The 24,541-nt window shown below is 37.2% G+C and overlaps 1 protein-coding gene across 2 annotated transcripts in view; it reads right to left on the bottom strand.

Annotated features, from left to right (window-relative positions):
- Positions 1 to 3,130: 3,130 nt before the first annotated feature.
- RASSF6 (Ras association domain family member 6) overlaps positions 3,131 to 24,541 on the bottom strand; it is a 56,222-nt gene continuing 34,811 nt past the window's right edge. For both annotated transcript variants that reach the window (XM_037063428.1, XM_037063429.1), the window contains exons 5-11: positions 14,949 to 15,046; positions 13,578 to 13,762; positions 9,616 to 9,717; positions 9,245 to 9,296; positions 4,812 to 4,930; positions 4,612 to 4,709; positions 3,131 to 4,510 (exon numbers count right to left, since the gene is read on the bottom strand). In XM_037063428.1, coding sequence (XP_036919323.1) covers positions 4,435 to 4,510; positions 4,612 to 4,709; positions 4,812 to 4,930; positions 9,245 to 9,296; positions 9,616 to 9,717; positions 13,578 to 13,762; positions 14,949 to 15,046 — 730 coding nt within the window. In that variant the 3' untranslated portion in view covers positions 3,131 to 4,434. The remainder of the gene's footprint in view (positions 4,511 to 4,611; positions 4,710 to 4,811; positions 4,931 to 9,244; positions 9,297 to 9,615; positions 9,718 to 13,577; positions 13,763 to 14,948; positions 15,047 to 24,541) is intronic.

Raw genomic sequence — 24,541 nt, 5'->3', positions numbered from 1 at the left:
GGAGGCTGTTGCTCTCTGTCACTGCACCCCATTCCCCTCTTTCCTCTCACGTGTAGATATACCAGCAGAATCGCACACCTGAAGTCTTTGTGCCTCATCAACTGCCTTGCAAATGGGCTTCTTTCTCCTTCAGTTCCTGAACCAATCTGAACAGCCCTACACAAGATGCCACAGTAACACTGCCTATCTGAATATTTCATACAGCTAAGAGATAATGAACTATACCACCACATTAAGAAAAATCATGTAGAAAAAAATCTACGTGTATTTCTTCAGCATCTGGATCATATTTGTGAAAAACGAGGCATACATGCAGAAAATTTTACCAAAAAAACTATTTCAGAGAATTTATTCACTCATTCACTAATTCACTCAGCCCTTTATTCGGTTGATTTTTATGGAGAACATCCTACACACAAGAAGCAACATTAAGTACAGCAAAGTATAAGAGATGAACGTGACAGGCCCTGTACCATTAATAAGTGTAACATTATCTGGAATTGAATTTGAACTATCGTATGACTGGTGGTGAAATATTTTGACTATTAAAACAAAGATAAATGGCTTGGTGACAAAAATTTATATTCTTCTATTTTGCAAAGATGATTCTGAAATGAACAGATTTTTTTTTTGTCTCAGAAATTGTATTAGTTTTGTATCCTGAAACACCAAATTATTCTGAAATTGGGCAGTATACTACAACACATATTTCTTATCTCACACAGTTTCTGAGGATCAGGAAATCAGGAGGGGTTTAGCTGGGTTTTCTGGGTCAGGGTGTCTCATGATGTTATAGCTATTAGACAAAGATGTCATCACCTGAGGTCCCGACAAGGGCTGTCACAGGGCCCACTCACAGGGCCGCAGAGGGAAGGCCTCAGTTCCTTGTTGGCTTTCCACAGGCCTCTGTTCTCATCATGCAGCCCCTTCCCAGGGCTGCTCTGAACATGGCAGTTGGCTCCCCCCAGAGCCAGTGATCGTGAGAGTGAGTGAGGAGGATGCCAAAGTGACCTCCTGACTTAGTCTCCAAAGTTAGATGCTGTCACTTCCACTTTCCTCTATTCATTAGAATTGAGTCACTATGTCCAATCCATTTCCAAGATGAGGAAGATTAGGATATTCCTCCTAAAAGGAGGAACGTCAAAGACACTATGGATGCATTTTAAAACTACCACAGAAGTGACATTAATGTTTCATTTAAATAATGTATTTGAACTTTTTTGCATATAGCAGAACTGTTTGCATGTTCTTGCTACTTTTAGTTTGTAACTTTTTAATCATAGCTTTTCCATTTCCTGATTTAAAAGTAGCACATGTTCATTATAGACTATTTAATAGGCATAGAAAATGTAAGTGAATAATTCATGATTCTATAATCCAGACATAACCACATTTAACATGTTGTTTTTGGTTTGTGAGGTATATGCACAAATATTAGTATTCCACATGTATAAACAGATATTTTATGGATAGTAAATATTTTGGAATATTTTTATGTATAGTATTATTTAGATAATGAGAATTTACTGCCCTAATTAAAACTTATTTGAAAACAATTCTAGTACCTGCATAATATTCCATAGGTAAATACGTCTTTCATCTTTTTTTTAATATTTTTGACATTTAGGCTATTTACTTCCTTTAACCATAAATAGGAACATAGTAAGTATATTTGTATAATGTCTTTGTATGTCTCATTATTTCAATATAAGATTCTAAAAGTAGGATTATAATATAAACTTACTGCTAAATTGTTTTTTTAAATATTCTATACATTTGTATTTCTATCAGTAGTTTGAGAGCCCATTTTGTAATTTGTTGAGTATGTAATATTATCATTTCTTAATCTTCACTAATTTAATGGACCAAAAAGTATGTGTCACTTTTCTTTACTTTGTGTTTTGTTGGCATGCCAGCTAATCTATTGCATTTCTGCTCCAAATTCATTCTTTGTGTCAGCTTTGTGAAACAGAGGTGTACCCTTTAAATATATCTTCTTTGCAGGTTGCAGGCCATGACTTGTCAGCAGAGGGCACTGGAGAAACATAGGACTTCAACAGAAGGACGTGGGTCTTTCCTGATTGCTAGGGGCTGGCTGGCCAGGCTCATAGGAAGCTCACTTTTTTCTCTCCATGGCTCTGCCCAGAGTGGTTTCTGCAGTGCTAGTTGACGGTAGAGTGCAGCTCGCTCTAGTATTTATTCCTCCACATCTTTTCCAGTTTTTGATTGGGTTTGTGGTGGCATAGCCTGGAGTCTCAATGCAGGCCCCTGACTAGCTCAGTCATTGCACTCTGTACCCTTTCCTCAAGTTGGCGCAGGCTCTCCCAGAGGGTCCTGTGGGGCTGGCCATCTAGGGAGCCACTTGCCCAACCTCTGTTCCATGCAGCCTGAAAGATGCTGCAGAACCAACCCATACACAAAGTTGTAGTGCGTTCCTCCAAAAGAGGCTCCTCCAGCTCTCAGTCCTACCAGCAACCCTCTTTCCCTGCTCCTACCTTGGAGCCTTGGCTTTCCCATTCCTCCAAACCATTTCCTTGAGACCTTCAGACACAGCCCCTATGTGATCGGAGCCTTGTACCAGCAGCGAAGTCCCAAGGCTCTCCGCATACCTGCCCCCCGCCCCAGGTGGCCTGCCTGCCTCACAGAGGCTGTTTCTGCTTGCCCCAAGGTTGTGGCCCTGATGCCCTGATTGGCTGATGCTTACAGTCAGCCAATCACCTTCTCCAGTGAATTCCGAACCCCATCCAAGCCTTTCTTTTGGGGGGCACTGTTCTTCAGTATTAGGCTGGCCTTTGGGCTCTCCTTCCATCTTTCGGTTACTCTCCTATCATAACTTAATAATTCTTTATACTAAACTACCCCATTTAAATTATTGTGAGGCTCCTGTCTCCTGATTGGACACAGACGAATACAGTCTGTCACTGTTAAGACACAACTTTTTTCATATACTTAGTAGCCACTTGTATTTCCTCTTCTGTGGTTTTACTTTTCATGTTATCTGCTTTTTTTTTCTGCCCAGTACTTGGTATTTTTCTTATGCATTCTGTGGACTTTCAATAGATTAAAGATACATCTTTTGTCATGTTCGTGGAAGGTACTTGACGCTACTTTAAGTTTTTTTTAAGCACACTGAACTGTAACTGTCACATTTGCCTATCCTCTCACTGATTGACAGATGAAAGGATAAAGAGGGGAGCCTCTGTTTTATGCAATAGCAAAGACTTAGGAGGACCGACGAGGTCTCAGCACACTTTTCCTCTCATCCAGTTTAGATTTTGGTGACACCGAGAAGTAACACTTTCGTTTTGAAAATGTTTCGTAAACCAACTGGGTTTAGTACAGACAGCCATATCCCAGAGGACATGTAATTCTTTCAAACAGTGTAACACAAGTGTGTGGCAAATGCAGGTGGAGGTAGTTTACAGAATGGAAGCAAGCTGCACACAACTCCATTTTAACACACAGTTCATAAACAGAATCACAAAGGACACTTGTGGCATTCTTGGCGTTTTTTTTCAAATCGGTTTAGCCACTTGTAAATACCTCGAGCACTGTTTTACAGAATAAGATGTCTTGAAGAAAAACAGCAGCATGCTAGCACCTTGCCCAGCTTCGGCTGCAATAGGTCTGCATTGTCCTCTGTACTCATCCACTAACAGTGGTTATTGCAGGCCACGTCTTGGCTTAATAGATGATTAAATGTTAAGTCTCCGTGCTATGTCTGCTTGGAAAAATAAACTAGTTTAACCAACCTAAAAAAACTTTAAGAATATTTTTGAAAGTCATCAGTAAAACAGAGCAAAAAAAGGGTGGGGGGGCTCAGGTTGAGAAAATGACAATTTGTATTTCTTAATGACACCACAAGCTTTTCCCTCTCAAAGAACCAATAGTTTTGACGTTACAGATAGTCAAAAGTCACCTACCACATAAAGACAGCCCTGGACTTCATGAAAATACTAGAGTGTTTGAAGAGCTGTAAGACACTGTTACAATCGGATTTCTTGGTGAGGTAAGAATATGCTTCTGTTTTATTTCAAGAGCTGGCAGCTTTTACTCCTGATCATTCCTGAGAGTTGGTTGTTGATACTCCAGTTCTCTTGACAGTTCAGGCTAAGACATGTTTAAACTGTATCACACTGAAGACACCATTTAAATTCCAGTTCACTGAGTGTTTCACTATAAAGGCTATTTGGAATACACAGTATCCAGGCTTATTTCAGTTACTGAAACTAAATTCAAGCTCATTGCAGTCCAACTGTGAACCCGAGTGAACCTCATCATCTCAAAGAGAGACAAGCTTTTCCAATATTCAGTCTTCTGCAGACTCAAGTCCGTATATATTTGTATGAAGGTAAGTACAGGATGTGTGCACTCATCATATAATAACATCGCTCTGATTTTGTTGAAGTGTTTTAGCAAGAGCGGCCTGTACTACTAAACCGTTGTCTCTGTTTTTACTACCTGTTTCCTTTGGAGATATTTCAGTATAATAGCCTTTTCTGTACTGAATCTGAAAATGAGAAGGAGAAAAAGAATATTAAAATCTGGACACATTTTGTGCATTGAACCTATTAAAGGAGCAAGCACCCAGCATGCATGGTCTTGACTTACTTTGTTATTATTCTTTGAATCTCTCTTTTTTCTTCTTCATTTAACCTTTGAAGGATAGATTCCAGGAGAGAAAAATGAAAGTTAATGTACTGAGCCACCTGAAAAACACACAAACACACACAAGAGAAAGCAGAGCATTTACGTGAGAGGTTCTGAGTCAGGGGGAAGCTAAGTCAGATTCAGGGTGATGGTACACATACATCACTGCTAATTTCCTCTGTATCTTTGTCCATGAGGAAAATGCGAGCGTTCTCTTTAGAAGGTCCCTGAAGGAGCCGATGCAGTAGTGGAACATCTGTCTTCTTTAGCCGCCTCCTTTCTGCAAAAGAAAACAAGAACCAACTACAGTCAAAAATCCATGTCAGAGAAAAAAGAAGAAAGATAATTTGGCCATCAACTTTTTTTTTTTTAGCTCACTGTGAAAGACGTAGAAAGAACCCCTGCCCCTGCCCTTCCAAAAAAACAACGAAAATCAGACCCAGGGACTATATATAGGAGGCACTCACTCAAAATCATTAAATCGAAATTAAAAAACCTTTAAATGGACTAAAAATGGACTTCTTTCTCTTGCTGTCCCTCAGAGTTTGACTCAGAGAATTCAATCTTGCCTTTGGTTAGTATGTTCAGACAAATGTCCGGCCCCATATATGTCTTCCATCAAGCAACACACTACAAAATTTCTTTATAATTGTTCATTCATTCATTTACTCAATAAATATTTATGAATACTTTCCTACTTCAGTTAATGTAATTCCATGTTTCTAGTTATTCAGGTTCAATTTTTTGTAATTATCTTCAATGTTTCCTTTCTCTTTCACTCCACATCCAATCCTGGGTCTTCCTTAAATATATATTCAGAATCTTTTGATATTGGAGTATTTTTATTATTTCACTCATCTGTGGGCTTCATCCATTTAGCCATGATAATGAGATAAGAAAGAAAATTACTTCCAATTTGGTATATTGCCAGGGCTCCTAATTTCCAAAAGTTATATACAAACCCTTCTACCACAAAGCCTTTCTGACAAAGTAGCTCTCATATCTGTGATTTCATGTTTATCAGGATGAAGCATGACCAGAACAGAGTACCCTTATATTCACCATATTTTCTCCCTCCTTCCTTCTTTAAACATTTTTGAGTTCCTACTATGTGTGGGGCATTTCTGTATAGTTCTGGGTACGCTAGAGAACAAAACAAAGTAAAATCAATTCCATCATAGACCTTACATTCTAGTGAATGATACAAATAATAAGAAAAATAATAAAATATGCCATATGTTAGTGATAAGTATTCAGAAGAAAATGAAAGCAAGAACTAGATGGAATAACATGTGCATGTGTGAATATGTGTGTACGGAGAAGTTTGCAATTATTGATGGGGTGCCTAATGAAGGCCCCAATGAACAAATAACATTTGAGTAAAGACATAAAACAGATCAGGGAGGAATCATGGAGCTATTGGGGGAAGTGTGTTCTAAATAGAGTAAGCAAACGAGGCCAGGGCGTGCCTAATGCTTTCAAAGAGCAGCAGGGGACCAGGGTAGTGGGCATGGAGAAGATGAGGGGCGGGTCGTAAGAGACGAAGAGAAGTAATGAGTTCACTGTAAAAACCCTGGCTTTACTGTGAGAAGAGAGACCACTGGAGGATTTGAGGGGAGGTTCCCATCTCATGGCCTGACTCACGTTGTTAATGAATAATGTCTCTGCCATGTTGGAACAGACTGAAGGGGAAGGGTAGACCAGTTGGGCCTTTTTGTGTTACCATCTATCGATAAAATACATTTCCCCTGGGCTCTTAAAAGTTCCAAGAGTTGGAACCGTTCTCATCCCTGGGCTGGACTTACCCTGGGAAAATGTCGGGAGAGGGTCTAGAACACAGAAGCCCACAAATGAAGCGACAGTATCTATTCTTGTAACTCCTCTACCGCTTCTGAATCATTTAGCTTAGCTGATGACTTAGTTCCTCTCAATAACCCAGAAGAATCCTTTTTTTGACCTCTGTATCTTATGTTAACTTGGTTTTGCATCTTCAATTTGTTCTGTTCTGGATATTATGGAGCAAGGTTTCTTGCTTCATGATTTTGCTTCATGCTTGCCTGGGATAATTATCAGAAACACATATTCTTAGACTGTCCCCAGATCTAGGGGGCTTGGGAATCTGTATTTAAAATGAACTTTCCGGGTAATTTTGAAATGCACTACAATTTGAGAAACACTGTTATAGATTAGGGGCCTCATACAGAAAGGTCTCGAAAGGCACCCATCTTTATTTCCCAGATTACTACTCAGACAGGTGCCACATACTGTATTTTTCCTCTTATGATTATCTTCAGTTCTTGATTTTATGTGCAAAAAAATTTGACACAAAATATAAAAGAAAACAGGATATGTACAGATAAAATTTTAAAGACCTACATTTTTACAGTAAAAATGGACATTTTTTATTATAAAAATAACACATTCTATTAAGGAAGGAAAAGGGGGTCCAAATTTTCAGTTATCCAAAAAATAAGTTCTGAAGCCCTGACATGCAGCATGGTGACGGTAGTTGACAACGTGGAACTGTACACTTGAAAGTTCCCAAGAGTGAATACGAAACATGATTTCCACAAGGGAAAAAAAGTTTATATAAAGTGGTGGATGTGTTGATTATCTTGCTATTATTGATCATCATTCCACAATGTAGACATGTGACAAATCATCAGATATATACATACAGATATATACAATATATCTCCAGATATATACAATTATATTTGTTAATTATTCCCAATTTTCTTCAATTAAATGAAAACACACAGACACACACATGCACACACACTCTTGTGATTGAAACTACAGAGGGAAGCACAAGGCAGAAGGTGAAAGTCGCCTGGAGTCCCGGGCTCTGAGACAGTCAGCGTTTGTGTCACCCGAGCACCCTCCCTTCCTGTATCTCCTTACACACACAGCTCACCATCCATGAAGATGGTGGTGTGCTAAAATAATAAAATGTGACCAAAAATGTGACATTTTACTGTAGACACGTATTTTTTAATCATGACATTTTTCTTTCCATGCCTTTCTCCCTGATTGTATAATCATATATACCACATATGTAAATAGAGATTTATAACACTTTTACAAAGATAGGATCATAGATAAACATTGTAGGCATCTTGCATTTTTCATTTACTGTGTGTGAAATTATAGAATTTCCTCCTATTCAACTGACATAAATCTTACTCATTCCATTTACTGTCTGAATAACAATCAGTTCTTTAATCATTCCCCTGGGGTAAGTAACTTTGGCTTTTTGTCATTATAAACAGGCTTGTGCATAAATCCATAGGTACTAGTGTTTTTATTTTTGTGAAATAAATTCTCACAGTGGGATTGCTGGGGTAAAGAGTACATAGGTATACTGTACATTTTAATTAATACTGCTACAGTGAATTCTGAAAAAGCAAAGACAACTATATTTTTACCAGAGTTGCATGGAAGTAACTTTGACCTTTATCTACACTAGCCAGAGGCAGAGTCACTTAAAAACACCTTGCCGATCTGACAAGGGCAAGGTAATATCACTTTGTGAACTGAACCTGCACTTCCTTGGCTACGACATTTCTTTGAAGACTGGTATTGCCTTTTCCTAAAAAATATTTACTGGTCATTTTAATTTTTTATTCTTTGAATTGCTTTATCATACCTTTTTCTGTTTTTATTGAATTAGTTGCAAGGTCTTTGATATTTTAGGTACTAATCTTTTTTTCTGGTATTCTTCATAATTTATTGCTTATACCTTTTACATGTTTTTATACCTTTCTTAAGCTAGCATATGAATATATACATCCTGAGAAATTAAAAAATTATATGTATATTTCTTATGTTTAAGCTTTCAAATGATAGGAACTCTAATTTTGTGTATGTTTGGAGATCCAGTTTTAATTTTCTTATATTCTGATATTAAAATGTATTATTTTATATCATTCATTACTCCTTTAAACATTCTGAAACTTAAATTATCACCTGAGATATTTCCACAATCTCACGTTTCAACTTTTTCAAATTTGAGGTTTTCAAAAATTTGAGCATCGCCTTAGGTTTTCTCTGATCTCTCACTAGTGGCTCCTAGCATCCCACAGGCAACCCCTCCCCAGAGGCCTGGTTCTCACATTTTACCTTCTACCCAGCCACTTCTGAATGATTCTCTACTGTGGAAGAATAACACTCCTACAGTGTGTCAGACACTCTGCTAAGAAAGAGATAATAACAAGATCGGAGGAAAATGGTATGTAATGATGACTCAGTAAAAGCCAAAGTGGGAAGGGAAAATCAAAAAGAAAGGTGTGCAAGAGATGGATAATGATTTAAATGCTTAACAATTACTGGAAAGGTTCCTGGGAAACTTCATGGATTCGTGAGGGCTTTAATCCCCATTCAGATAATTGAGTGTTTAGCCAAGAAGTAAATTCCCTTGCATTATGAAGTCTTCTAGGATACCTTATTCGTTGGTTCTTCTAGAACACCCCGCCCTCCTTCCTTCCTTCTCCCCTTTCTTGCACAGAATGAAGCAAACTGTTCTGCTGCCCCCTGTGGGCAGAAAACTGTAAGCCGCAGGAGACAGGTACAAAGTGTGATAAAGCTTTCTTACCTCCTGATGCAAAAAGAATGTAAAGTGCAAAATCCTGGGCACTGTTTTCAATCTGTCAGTGGAAAAAAATGAACAGACATGAATTCTTAGTTGTCATATGATGTTTTCTAAGCCAACCAGACCCAAATTATGTATCCATCTTCTCACATCCATTTTTTCACTTGTAGACATAAAACTTCTGCTCCCTGGGAATAATGTAATTTCTTAGAGAACAATTAATAAAAGGTGTCATATGCAGGAAAGAATTCTTCAGAACAGAACATTGAACTTAGATTTACATGTTCATAGGTCTTTTTCAGAAGACAGAATTTATGTGTCTACAGTTAAATTATAAAGAAGGTATTTATATCTTAGTTTAGTGATAAAATTACCTTGAATTTTTGAAGAAGTTGCTTTATTACTTCTTCAGTGTTCATGTTACTGTTTACTCTGACCTTAGTTTCTGATCCAAAGGCTGGAGTGAAAATGGATGTCTTAAAAAAAAAAACACATGTGTCTTAAAATTACAGCAAAGTAACAACAGTCAATATTTTGAAACTGGCTTTCTTTGGCCAAAATAAAGTAAAAATCCAAGGTCACCAGTATAAAAAGCCTGTTTTCCTGTTTTTGCTTCTTTGTTGTTGTTAAGTGTCCTGTCTCCTTTTAAGCAGCCTTGTATTGTTTCTAGAGTAAATTAGGGAAAATATAATCTAGCTATGTACAAAATATTTTCACTAGGTAACCACACCATTCTTTAGTATATTTTAAGATTTTAAAATGAATTAATTATTATAACTAAACACAACTGGTAGGAATGCAGATTGGTGCAGCCACTGTGGAAAGCAGTATGGAGATACCAAAAAATTAAAAATAGATCTGCCTTTTGACCCAGCAATCCCACTTCTGGGAATATATCTGAAGGAACCCAAAACACTAATTTGAAAGAACATAAGCACCCCTATGTTCATTGCAGCATTATTTACAATCACCAAGATGTGGAAGCAGCCCAAGTGTCCATCAGTAGATGAGTGAATAAAACAACTATGGGACATTTACACAATGGCATACTACTTGGCCATGAGAAAAAGAAAATTTCGCCCTTTGAAATAGCACTGGATGGACCTGGAGAACATTATGCTGAGTGTAATGGTCCAGTCAGAGAAAGACAAATACATTTGATTTCACTCATTCGTGGAATCAAAGGAACAAACTGAACTAACAAGCGAGATAAAGACAGACTCACAGAGAGCAGGACAGCTAAGGAGGGGGGCAGTTCGGGGGTAGAGGAATTGAGCAAGAAGGAAAAAGGACTCATGGACCTGGACAACAGTGTGGTGATTACAGAGAGGTGAGGAATATATGGGGACTAAATGGTAATAAATATATATATAATGAAAAAATATATAATAAAAAAGTGGAAAAGAAATATAAAAAAATTTTTAATAAAAAAATGAAAGAAAAGGAAGCTGAGTTTAAGAAAAAATAACACGAAAAGGCTTTTTCAAACTCACATGCCACACTTTCCTCCTGCTGTTCTACATTGTTATTAATTTGGAACATCTGAAAGCTCTCCTTTTTGATTGATCAGAAATGTTCCAATGTTCGCAATTTCATATGGATCAGCCTATACCTCAGCCAATGGTTGGGCTGAAAGTGCTACCAGTTGAAGCTCTAGAACTATACGAGATCTGTTCAGAAAGTATCCAGCCATGTAATATAAAAATAGAGGAATTTATTGAAGATTCAAGATACAAGAAACATTGTACATAGGATAATGTCACGTCAGTCCCCTTCCAGGTAGGGACCTTGGGGCCTCACACAGTTCTCCCAGTTGCCATCAGCTCTCCTGTGATAGTTTCCTGAATCTCATAGATGGTCTGAAATCTCTTCCCTTTCAAAGGTGATTTTAGTTTGGGGAAAAAACACAAGTCACAGGTTGTCAAATCTGGGCTATGCGGGGCTGAGTGATTTGAGGTTTCACCGAAATCTCTGTGTCAGACGTGATGTACAAGTGGGCGCGTTGTCGTGATTAAGTTTCTAGTAACCAGTTGCCCATAGCTGTGACCTTTGGAATAATCTGAATAGTTTCCATGGAGAAATATTCAAGCTTAATGCAAAATTTGATGCAGATTTGTTGCTCCACTTGCTCAGTCATTTTTAATGTGATGGCCACACAGTACACGTGCTCACTCAACAGCATCTACTACCCCCACTGACTAGTACAGTGAAGTCGTCATTGTTCATACATGCACCTTAGCTACCAGGTTACATCAAGGTCATGTAAAACATTCTCATTATGTTAACAAAAGCTGAACTTTTTCTGGACAGACCTCATATGGTTTGACGTCTTCATGGAGTTTGACAATAGAACTAGATTAGGATTCAGGAGACCTAGATTCTAGTGTCTGCTAATTCCAACCTTCTCAACTCACTTAACGCTGAGACCTGAAGAGGCCTCAATGATTTCATTATAAAATAAGAGAGTAGGACTAGATGATCTCCAAGACCTTCTCATGTGCCAACATACAAGGACTTTGAAATCATGTTTTTCAGGGTTTTATTTTAAAACAAATTCATTCTATCAGTTTTGTTAGCCAAATACTTAATACAACCCTATTATAAAATTATTTCTTATTTGCATGGATAGAAATATGCTACAGGTCAAGTCATATTCATATGTTATCTACTAATATCACAATGTAAGTTCTATTATGGGTGTTATTCACAGCCTAACAATGCTGGCATTATCGAGAGGTTTCATAGTATAAAAACACAATTAAAGACTAAATCAATTTAAGTTTATAGATGCTCATAATGACATACCCATTGATAGAGTGCTTTGGGTTTGGGGGTTTTCTTTTTCTTTTTTTGTTAGTTATTAAATCACAGTGAATGACATTTGTATAAAGGACTTGTAGTCCCAGCTTGATCTCTTTCAATCAACAACAGTAAAGCTAATGTACATTGAGTTCTTTTGGTCCCTCGTGTTAGGCACTGTGCTTAACTCACCTTATTTCATGCAGTCTCTTCAACAACTTTGTTAAGTAGGAAAGATGAAGGAACTAAAGCTAAGAAATTGAGTAAATTTTTAACTTCGCTCAGCAAGAATTTGAAATCAGGTCAGCAAGCTAACACTCAGGCATAGAACCATTTAACCACTATGCTACATGGCCAGCTTAGCTACAATTTCATTTGTATCACAGGAGATCCATTCCATCTGGAAGCCAATCATTTGGTACAATGTGGCTTTCACAGCTTCCTTTAACACAAATCACCTCACAAGATGATCACACGTGGCACAGTTCTGGGAAGAAACCAGGGGAATCTGTACCTGCACTTGGGTTGGGACTGTCTACGTAACTTTATGGCCAGGAGATAATTTTTGAACCAAAAAAATTGTCTAATTTGAACAAAGAATTCAGAAGAGAGGATGGTTTGCTCCTACCAGCCTCCAAAGGCACAATACTGATAACCTCACAAGGGTGGAAGAAGGAATAAGGTAAAAAGCCCCACGGGAAAGGCTCAAGAGGAATGAATTATTATCTTGGATCGAAGGGCTTAGAATGGTGCCTGGCACAGACTGAATACTTGTGAAGTATTTATTCCATGAATGGATGAATAATTGTTAAAATACATGACATGAAAAATATTTGTTTTAGAAAAATGATGCATTTTCTATCTTTAGTACAGCGAAATGTCTTACAAATAGCATGAAAAGGCACATGTAAATTGAACACATATTTGGTGAAAAATCAGAATACAAATAATATCTAAACTACAGCTATACTCATATAAAAAATGAGATGTGTATTTTTGCAAGACCTGGAAGGGAACACATGAAATGAGAAGTCTGATTTACTAAAGTAAATAAAACTTAAAAAAATTGTAAATGGTATTTAAATGTTAACATTTAATGTACTGGATTTTTTGCCCATGTCCTGCGCTCCTTTCTGATAGGGGCTTCAGTGGATTCATTTTTATATTTCCAAAGCTTGGCACAGTAGCTGCCACTTAAATAGGGATCATTCATCATGGTGGCTAAGAATTTGGGTTCTGGAGTAAAGCAAAGCTGGGTTCAAGTTCAAAGCTACTACTTAAAAGCAGTATGACCTAACACAAATAGCTTAACCTCTGTAAATCTCAATGAACTCATATGTAGAGTAGGGAAAATAATGGTAACTACTTCATACTATTGTTACAGTGATTAATGAGAAAATTAAGCAACATTAATTTAAAACAGTTAAATACCTAATACACAGAGAATACCCAGTCAGTATCAGATATACTAGTCCCATTGTTATTGTTAGTATAGCAGAGAACGCTATTTTATGACACCAACAGAATTGTAACTCACTTCATGGTTGTAAAAGTGCCCATTAATGGAAGCTCTATGTCTCTGTCTGTCTTTTCCGCCCATCATTGGAGGCTTCATCCTTTTTCTCACCAGAGCTGCTTCACTCATGGTTCTATAGAGCAATGGAGGTTTTGGCTCTTCATCTGCAAGAGGCTTCAGAGTGCTGCTGTGATAAGATAAATAATCTGGGAAGAATAAAGATGATAAGGCCATATCATTTAGCCGCCCACCTCCTTGCATTCTGGGTGGACTTGTATATGTATTTAATAACTAAAAATGTAGCTAAGCAATGGACTCTAATGCTTTTAAGCAGTGAGAAAATAGCAATGTTCTCATGTAGGAAGAGAGCTTGCTGATGACATTTGTATTCCATTTTACCTTGAGAGTTTAAATAATTCTCTGTTGTAATTAAGAATATCATAAAATAGTCATGAGATAGTTCATCTTCCTCCAGGACTGGTCCTAAAATACAAGTAGACTTTTATGGTGTCTTCAGTGTCAAGATATTGAGATGCCCCTAGGCTTAGGCGAGCATTTTTTTCCAAGTGGCTAATTGGAAAGATCCTTATCTAAAAGATGTCAAGAGGCCATAAGACAAAGATAAAGGAATCCTGGAAGAAACATCATGTTTGTTATAGAATATGGTTTGTTATAGAATATGGTTTGTTACAGTGACAGCAGAGGAAGCTGAATTAATAATAGTTAAAAAAAAAACAACTAAACATCAGAGGTTGTTGGACGACCCCGGAAGGTAATGCCAAAAGGAACCCTTGTTCAGTGTGAAGCTGGCTTGTTGACATCACTGCTAGGAACAGAACCCACTGGCAGCCTCTGTCATCTTCCTTCATGGATCCATACATATTATATAGAAACGAAATCCGTGTAAACCAGCATCACACCTGATATTAGAGTTTCAGTAAATGATAATCATTGATGTCATTACATCACATAAGTATTATTGTTATGACTACTGATGTGACTTGTTATAGAAGCTTGCATTTTCCATTGGTTTGGCATGGCCTAACATAACAAGCTACTGAGTATAATAAATGATGTTAATCCTTGAGGAAAATATTGAACAATTGTATGAACATAAATGTCATTCAAATATTCCTAAAAATCTGGGTTCTGGAGACATCCCTTAGTGAATTGATGTAATTTTTAAAAGCATCAAATTTTTATATAGGCAAGTAACATTCTTAAACACCATACTAGAACTACAGTGATTTAAGTTAGTGTGCTTCTAAGAGCCTTTCCTAAAAACATAAAATAAGAGTTTATTATGGAGCGGTGTATAAAATGTTAAATTTCAGAGAAACAGTTATGATTCATGCATTAAAGTCTCCCCATTAATAACTGTTTGACACTGACCTTCCTGGGGACTCATTGATTCAGGCACTGGAATCTGGGTCTTGTCCAGTTCACTGATGTTATGAAGATCATCAAATTCTCCCCAGCGTGTCATTCCCCTGAAAAATAATAGATCTTACAAGTGACATCCATTTCATTTATAATGAGGTCTACAATGGTTTTCAGATTTATAATTTATTAGCACTGTGGGCCTATGTTGATAGAGATATCACCCTAATTTATAATAATTTTACATTATTAAAATAATATTTATACCAGAGTGCTCAGCATGTATTTTAAATACTTGTTTTATTTATTGTGAACATATCTTGACACAATAATTCAGTTACACACTGAAACACAAGGTTATATAGATTCTGTATAATGAATGTGCAAATAAAATTAGTAGAAACCAACATAATCCATTTTATACAGAGACCTGATAATGCTTTTAAGTGAGTTTGGACACAGGTGTTCATTCTGCCAACATGCCTTGGGTTCCTCTTTGTTTTGAAAGCATTGTTGGGGAGAGTAGCTCCAAAATAAAAAGACGGCGCCTGTCTTTTAGGCGTTGACTACGATGAAGAATGCAATTTGCAAAGAAGAAAAGTGTATGGAAACTTATTTTCTAGAGAAACTTGATTTATATGGAACACTAACAATTGTCAACATATCCTAGTGCCCAGAATAAGTAAAACTGGGCAGCAGCTTCTTTTTTCCACAAGGGCCAATACCCACCTTTTGTTTTTTTAAAAATATGGCCATAGACAAGTTACTTAACTTCTCTGTGTCATTTCTATAAAATGGGGATGATAACAGCATGGGTTATGATAAGGTGGTTGAAAAACTGAGTTAACTTGTATAAGTCTTAAAACAGCACCCAACACATACCAAGCACTCAATATTTGTTAAATGATCAAATCATCCTCATCTTCACTGTCAACCTCATCATAATCACCATGATCTGTATCTACTTCATGATGACCCAGGAACCACTGGAGATCCAAGTTATTCCTGGATCTCTGTATGTTAATGGATACCATTATTGACAGGATGAGCCTTAGTTTTACTACAAGTTTCTTTCATAATGTCTATTTTTCCTTATGACCAAAAAATATTCACCCATAGGAAATTTGTGACACTAACTGGTGGCAACAAAAAATACTTATTAATATTAGTGGTCATTATATGTAAATTAATAAACCTGATATATCACTTAAACAAAGTGAAGGATCAAAATCACTCGATCATATCAATAAGTGCAGAAAAAGTATTTGACGATATCCAGTATTTATTTTTTGATAAAAACAGTCAGCAAGTGGGAATAGAGGAAACATACCTCCACAAAGGCCATATATGACAAACCCACAGCCAACATCATACTCAATGGGCAAAAACTAAACATGTTTCCCTTAAGGTCAGGAGCAAGGCAGGGATGTCTACTTTCAACACCCTTATTCAACATAGTAATGGAAGTCCTAGACACAGCAATCAGACAAAAAGAAAAAAATAAAAGGCATCTAAATAGGAAAGGAAGAAATAAAACTGTCATTGTTTGCAGGTGTCATGATTCTGTAGATAGAGAACCCTGAAGATTCCACCCAAAAAACTAGAACTGATAAATGAATTTAGTAAAACAGCAGGATATAAAATAAATATCCAGAAATCAACTGCATTTTTATACAGCAGTAATGAACTATCAGAAAGGGAAACTAAGAAAACAATCACATTTACAATTACATTTAAAAAAACAAACCTGAAGTAACTTTAACCAAGGATGTAAAAGACCTATACCCAGAAAATTATAATAACTGAAAAAAGAAATTGAAGAATATAGAAATAAGGGAAAGTGTATAATGTGTTCATGGATGGGGGAAATTAACATAATTAAAATGTTCATGCTACCAAAACAATCTATAGATTCACTGCGATTCTTATCGAGATAACAATGGTATATTTCACAGAATTAGAAAAAATATTCCAAAAATTTATATAGACCCACAAAAGACTCTGAATAGCCACAGCAATCTTGAGAAAGAAGAACAAAGTTGGAGGGATCTTACTACCTGATATCAAACTATACTACAAAGCTAGACTAATCAAAACAGCCTGGTATTGGCATACAAACAGACACATAGATCAATGGAACAGAATAGAAAGCCCAGAAATATAACTATGCGCCCTGGCTGGTGTAGCTCAGTGGATTGAGTGCTGGCCTGCGAACCAAAGGATCGCAGTTTGATTCCCAGTCAGGGCACATGCCTCTGTTGCAGGCCAGTTCCCAGCAGGAGATGCATGAGAGGCAACCATACATTGATATTTCTCTCCCTCTCTCCTTCCCTTCCCCTATAAAGATAAATAAATAAAATATTTTTTAAAAACTTAAAAAACTATGCCTTTATGTCAATTAATATTTGACAAAGGAGGAAGAATATATGATGGGTTAAAGATAATATATTTAATTAATGGTGCCAGGGAAATTGGAGAGTTATGGACAAAAAATGAAAATAGACTGCCTTCCTAAACCATACACAAGGATAAACTCAAAATGGATTACAGACTTAAATGTAATACTTGAAACCATAAAATCCTAGAAGAAAACAGACAGTAAAATCTTGGACATCTCTCATAGCAATATTTTTTCTAACGTTTCCTCAAACAGGGGAAGCAAATAAAAATTAAAAAAATGGGACTATATCAAACTAAAAAACTTTTGCAAAGCAAACAAAAGCATCAACAAAATGAAAAGGCAAACCTTAAGTGGGAGAACATGTATGCAACGATACATTTGATAAGGGGTTAATATACAAAATGCATATAGAACTTACAAAACTCAACACCAAAAAACAATCCAATTTAAAAATGGATAAAAGACCTGAATAGACATATCTCCAAAGAGGACATACAGAGGACTAATAGACATGAAAAGATGCTCAATGTCACTAAGGGTCAGAGGAATGCAAATTAAAACCACCATGAGACATCACTTCAGACTTGTCAGAATGGCTATCACCAAATCAGTCAACAAACAAGTGTTGGTGAGGATGTGGAGAACGGGGAACCCTTTTGCACTGTTGGTGAGAATGCAGATTGGTACAACCACTGTGGAAAACAGTATAGAGTTTCCCCCCAAAATTAAGAATGGAACTGCCTTATGACCCAGTGATTCCACTTCTGAGAACATATCTGAAGAAACCCAGAATACTGATTTGAAGGAATATATGCATCCCTATATTCACTGCAGCGTTATTTACAATAGCCAAGATTTGGAAGCAGCTCAAGTGCCCATCAAGCAGCCAAATGCAGCTCAGTAGATGAGCAGATAAAAAAATGTGGTGCATTTACACAATAGAATACTATTGTTCTTGGCTGTAAAAATGAAGGAAATCTTTCCATTTTTGACAGCATGAATGGACCTGGAGAACATTATGCTAAGTGAAATAAGCCAGTGAGAGAAAGACAAATACCATATGATTCTATATATAGAATCTAACGAACAAAATAGTAAGAGATCCATAGATACGGAAAACAGGCAGCTATTAGAGGGAAGAGGGGGTGGGAGGACTATGTGGAAAAGGTACAGGGTTAAGAAAAAAACCTCATAGACGCAGACAACAGTATAGTGATTGCCAGAGGGAAATGGAGGTAGGGTAGGTAGAAGAGGGTAAAAAGGAGATAAATGGTGATGGAAGGAGACTTGATTTGGGGGAGTGAACACACAGTGCAATATATAGATGATATATTAGAGAACTGTACACCCAAGACCTACACAATTTATTAAATAAGGATATGCCAATAATTCAATAATAATTTTAAAAATACTAGTGGTGGTGAATATGAATAGACATAATATGTTCCCTTGATCTTTCAATTATTTTGAAGTCTTTTTATAACTTTTATAGCATTTGAGCTTCACAATAGTCTTATGGAGGAGATAAGGAAAATCTAATATATTTGTTAATTAGTTTCCCAGTGAACTCTACTACCTAGCCAATAGCCAGTCCAAACAAATGTCATAATGTCACAGAACTACAGGCAATAACTTTAACAAAAGGAGAACTATTTAGGTCCTGACTCAGAATCTAGTTATTATGGTAGATGAAACTATCCATTCCTCTCAGTCTATAGAAGATTAATAACAAAGGAGGCCGATAAAATTACCATAGAAAATTGGGTAGCAACTGAGACAGAATGCCAAAGAAAAACAAAACCTCAAAAGGCAAAGCAACCTGATTCTATTTCATATGGGAAAATGAAATTCCCAGGAAGGCCAGACCAGTGATGTACCACAAATTCTTGGAAACTCTAGCAGACTTGGCACCTGTTATTACTTTCTTATAACTTAGTGGTTTCACACTACTACAGGGAAACAAACATGGTTCAATATATGCAGTGTTTAACCCATTTTCTTTCTACCGTGTTAGGAGACTACACAAATGTAGCTCTGGATTGTACAGTTTAAAGTATCACCATGTACAACTTTGTCCATGAGTAAGTTTGAGGACAATTACCCAGAGTTTTCCAAATGAAACTTATTAGAACTTTATGTAATATCAAAGAGTTAAACTTGCCCCAGCGTGAGACTATTTGCATTGGTCTGACCAAGCTCTATACCATTAGCAAATTTAACTGTGGGAAGTATGCTAATGAGTTTCAAAGAAAAAAGGTAGAAATTTGATAGACAAATAGAATGCAGTCACTTTTCTACCCATATTGTAAGAAAGAAAAAACGCTATCAGTAACATTCAAATATGCGTCTGTCCAGTTTTGGCTCTTTATTTGATTCTACCATGACTTGTCCAAAACATCCCAAAGCTGACTTTGGAAAGATATGAAAAGAGGAAATAAAAACTGATATAAGTAAACATAAAAACTGCCATTTTAATACAAAAAATTTCAAAAGAAAATACTTGTACCAAATATGAGAGATCGAAGTACTGTCCATAGACTTCATTCTATAAAGGATTATTACAATTCATCACAGATCAAAGAAACTGATTTATTTAAGCTTTTACTCCTATTAAACCGACTCAGTGTGGCTTATTTCAAATGTAATTAAAACAAACCAGTGTTCCTCCTGCCAAGATAGCAGCATAGGTAAATGTGGTACTCACCTTTTCAGACAACTGCATCAAAATTACAACTAAACTACAGAACAGCCATCATTTAGAACTGCCTAAATAGAAGTCCTACAGCTACAGAATTAAAGAAGAAGCCACACTGAGACTGAGAGGAAGGGTAGAGGCATGGAACAGGCTGGTTCCATACCCACATGTAGCAGATAAAAATTGGGAGGGATATTTTGGCTGCACAGATCCCTCTGAAGAGTGTGGGGTCTCAGACACACACTAGGCCCTCATTCCAGGTTCCAGTTCCAGGAAGATAAGTTCCTGTACCTTCTGGTTGTAAAATCCAGCAGGGATTGAGGCTGAGGGAGATGGAGGGGTTCTAGAGTCCTAGGCAGTTCCTGCTGATGCATGGACTTACTCAGACTCCCTCCCTCTGAACTCCAGCACGGAAACAGTAAAAGGCACCAAGACATACAGGGAGAAACTGAATTGCCTGACATCAGCGTGAGAGCTGGGGCAGCAGTTTTTTCTCCCAGACTGAAGTGCTGGCAGAGGCCATATTCCCTCGATGAGCATCCCCCTTCCCTATCCCACAGAGCTGTGAGGCCTGTGTCATATCTAAGTTTCCATGGACCTGGTTCACACTGTTTACTCTGCCCTGGTGATTTCCTGAAACACTGTCTCTCCCAACTTACAGGTCCACCCAAGTTGTTTGCAGAGGCTTTTGCATATGAATGTCCTCTTTTGGCTCTTCCTGGTGTATCTCTGGTGCCTTTCAAGCTACTGCCTTAGTGCTGGAGTTCACTGTGAGCATGAGTTGTGCAGAGGCCCACCCTACAGAGCAGAACTTATTTCAGCAAGGCTGTGGTGCCCACTGAATCTACTCCTTGAGTGTGTTATTTGTAGAGGTGGTTGGGTAGTAATGCTTTGATGTGGTCTGAACCTATCCACTGGGTGTTCTGGCTCTGGGAGCTTTTAAGAGGTACAGGCCAAGGTCAGCCACAGCATATCTTTTGCTCAGGGATACCCTACATGAACTACAAAGTGATCTGTAGATGGCTGCTACTTGTGCTGGACTTTGAGGTGCTCGGGTAAGGCCAAGCTGCAAACCAAGGCCAGCTGTTGCTGGCGACAGAGCTGAGGCCACTTAGTGAGAGGTATGGGCCACGTTGAGGCCAGATGCTGCTTGTTTGAGAGATTTTAGGAAAATCTGAAGCATAACCCATTCAGGCATGAATGGACAGTAGCTTGAAAGGCACCAGAGGAGGTTGGTGATCAGTAGTCACAGGCATTCTTTGCAGCTAATTGGCCTGGGGGTAAATCCCTCCACTGATGTACTGACAGCAATCAAATTTCAACTACAACAGGAAGGTGTACCCAGCCCACACAAGGAGCAAACTCAACTGCCCAGTTTGGGTGATCAAGGAGGCTATGCACTGGACCTTACAGAATATGCACTACATTAGGGCAGTCTACCAAGCGCGGGAGACATAATAGCTTTACTTAATGCATAGAAACAGACATAGGAGGCTGCCAAAATGAGGAGACAAAGAAACATGTCCCAAATGAAAGAACAGATCAAAACTCTAGAAAAATAACTAGGCAAAACAGAGAAAAGCATTCTACTAGATGCAGAGTTCAAAACACTGATTATAAGAAAAAGGATGCTCAGTGAACATAGTGAGAACCTCAACAGCATAAAAAAATGACCAGTCAGAAACGGAGGATGCACTAATTGAAATGAAGAATAATTTACAGGTAATCAAGAGTAGGTTAGATGAAGCTGAGAATCAACCAGTGTTTTGGAATATAAGGAAGCAAAAAACTTCCAAGAAGAACAGTTAAAAAATCCAAAAAATAAGGATAGTATAAACAACATCAGAGACAACTTAAAAGTATGCCAACATTCACATCATGGGGGTACCAGAAGGAGAGGAGAGAGAGCAAGGAATTAAAAACCTGTCTGAAAAAATAATGACAGAAGATTTTTCTAACTTGGTAAAGGAAATAGACATAAAAGTCCAAGAAGCACAGAGAGTTACAAAGAAGATGAATCCAAGAATGCCCACACCAAGACACATTGTAATGAAAATGGGAAAGGTTAAGCACAAAGAGAGAATTTTAAAAACGGCAAGAGAAAAGCAGTTAGTTATCTACAAGGGAGCTTCTATAAGACTGTCAGTTGATTTCTCAACAGAAACTTTGCAGGCCAGAAGTGATTGGCAAGAAATATTCAAAGCGACAAAAAGCAAGAATCTACAACCAAGATTACTCTACCTTGCAAAGCTATCATTTAGAATCAAAGGGTAGATAAAAAGCTTCCCAGAAAAAGCTACAGGAGTTCATCATCACCAAGCCCTTATTATATGAAATGTTAAAGGGTCTTCTTGAAGGAGGAGGAGGAGGAGGAGGAGGAGGAGGAGGAGGAGGAGAAGAAGAAATATGGACAATAAAATGGCAATAAATACAAAAAATCAAACTAGCATGACAAACTGAAGATTATTTCAAAGGGTGAACTGAAAGACAGGTGGCAGCCCTTCCCGCAGCTGAATGCACAACTTCTGCTTCTTCTGCTCAACATCCACCCACTGGGGATAAGAAATCTGTGATCCGGTGACAAAAGAGGTGTAAGTTCTGCCCTTAGAAATCCAGTATGGTGAAGGAGACCTGAAAGAAGTTTTTACAGAGGAAGGGAAAGGTCCATTTCTTTTCACAGTCATTGGAGGCTTGGTGTGTAAATAAATGAGGGTGTCTAGGGTTGGATTGAAAGAAAGACTAGTGCCTTAGGCATCTATGAAGCCCACTAAGAAACCAGAGGACAAGGAACAACATTCTAAATGATGCTGCACCTTCCCGATGAGAATTCAGTTTATTCCCAAGAGGGATTCTTGGCTAATTCATCACAACTGAATCTAATCTCGCTCTTATGTGGGTGAAAGAGAGGAGTGGGATCTTTTCCTGACAATTTGTACCCACCAGAAAGATCTCAAATACTGTGAATGTGTACTCAGACATTCTCCTATAAGTCTCATTACTCTGGTAAAAATCAAGCAAAGTATTCCAGGTGATTCTTTCTCAATCTTAAACTAAAGGAGATAAATCCTTTTTAATTCATAGCAATGTTCTAATAAACAATGACAAATGAAAATGGGATCCAAGGTAGTACATCATGAGTTTGGGTGCAAATAATAGTGGGAGCTTCAGTGTTTTCTTCAAAGGAAAAGCAGAACTTCTTTAAGGTGATATCTGGTTTTCACCCTACCCTCTCTGCTAGAACTCTTGCCCTTCTACCTATGGAAGGGAAGATAGATGAGGTGAAGATTTAGGACCTTCACATGCACACAAAATGGAGATGAGTTGCAATCTCAAGGATTAAAGAGGAATGGAACTTGTATGGTAGATCTATTTTAAGTTGTTTTAAAGTAATATCCGTTCTATTTCCATAGTGGTTGCATAAGTATTCCCTTTTCACCACATCCTCACAGCACTTGCTATTTGTTGACATTTTGGTAACAGCCATTCTGGTGATTAGTGATGTTTTCAAATGTCTCTTAACCATTTGTATGTCTTTGGAGAAATATCTCTTCATGTCCCTACCCATTTTTTAAATCAGATTGTTTATTTTTTTGTTATTTAGTTATGAAATATTCATATATTTTGGATAGTAATTCCTGATAAGATATATTATTTGCAAATATATTTTCCGTTTTGTAATTGTCATTCCAGTTTGTTGATGATTTCCTTCACTGTACAGAAGCATTTTACTTTGAAATCCCAATTGTTTATTTTTGCTTTTGTTTTCCTTAAGGGGTATTATCCAAAATGGTATTACTCAGAATTATATCAAATAGTTTATCACTATATTTTCTTCTAAGAGTTTTACGGTTACTATATAACCCAGCAATTCTGTTTTGGGGTATTTGTTCAAAGAAAATGAGAACACTAATTTGGAAAGATATATGTACCTCTATGTTCATAGCAACATTATTTACAGTAGCTGTGATACAGAAGCAACCAGCTATCCATTGATAGAGAAATGAATAGAGAATATACACACATACACACAGTAGAACATTACTCAGTGATAAAAAATAAGAATGAAATCCTTCCATTTACAACAACATGGGTAGACAGATCTAAAGGGTTGTATTCTAAGTAAAATAAGTCAGATAGTTAGAGACAAAGGTTGCATAATTTCACCTATATGTGGAATTTTTAAAAGGTAAAAGAAATGGACAAGCAAAACAAAAGTAAAATAATAGAAACACATAACGAACTGCCAGGTAGGAGAGGGGAAGAGGAATGGGTGAAAAAGGTGAAGGGGAATATAGCCGATAATAGTATTGTAAGTTTGCATGGTGACAGGTAGTTACTAAACTGACTGTGGTCACATAGTAAGATAGATAAATGTTAAATCACTGTGTCATGTATTTCAGTCTAATATAATATTGTATACTAACTATACTTTAACTAAAAATTAAAATTATAAGAAAGGAAGAAAGGGGTGCAGAAAACAAAAAAATATATACATATGATTCCTTCTGA

The sequence above is a fragment of the Sturnira hondurensis genome, unplaced genomic scaffold, assembly GCF_014824575.4.
Source record: "Sturnira hondurensis isolate 20B ecotype Veracruz unplaced genomic scaffold, ASM1482457v3 Scaffold0014584, whole genome shotgun sequence".
In the NCBI taxonomy this organism is placed as follows: Eukaryota; Metazoa; Chordata; class Mammalia; order Chiroptera; family Phyllostomidae; genus Sturnira; species Sturnira hondurensis.
This window is presented reverse-complemented; position numbering and strand designations above follow the sequence as displayed.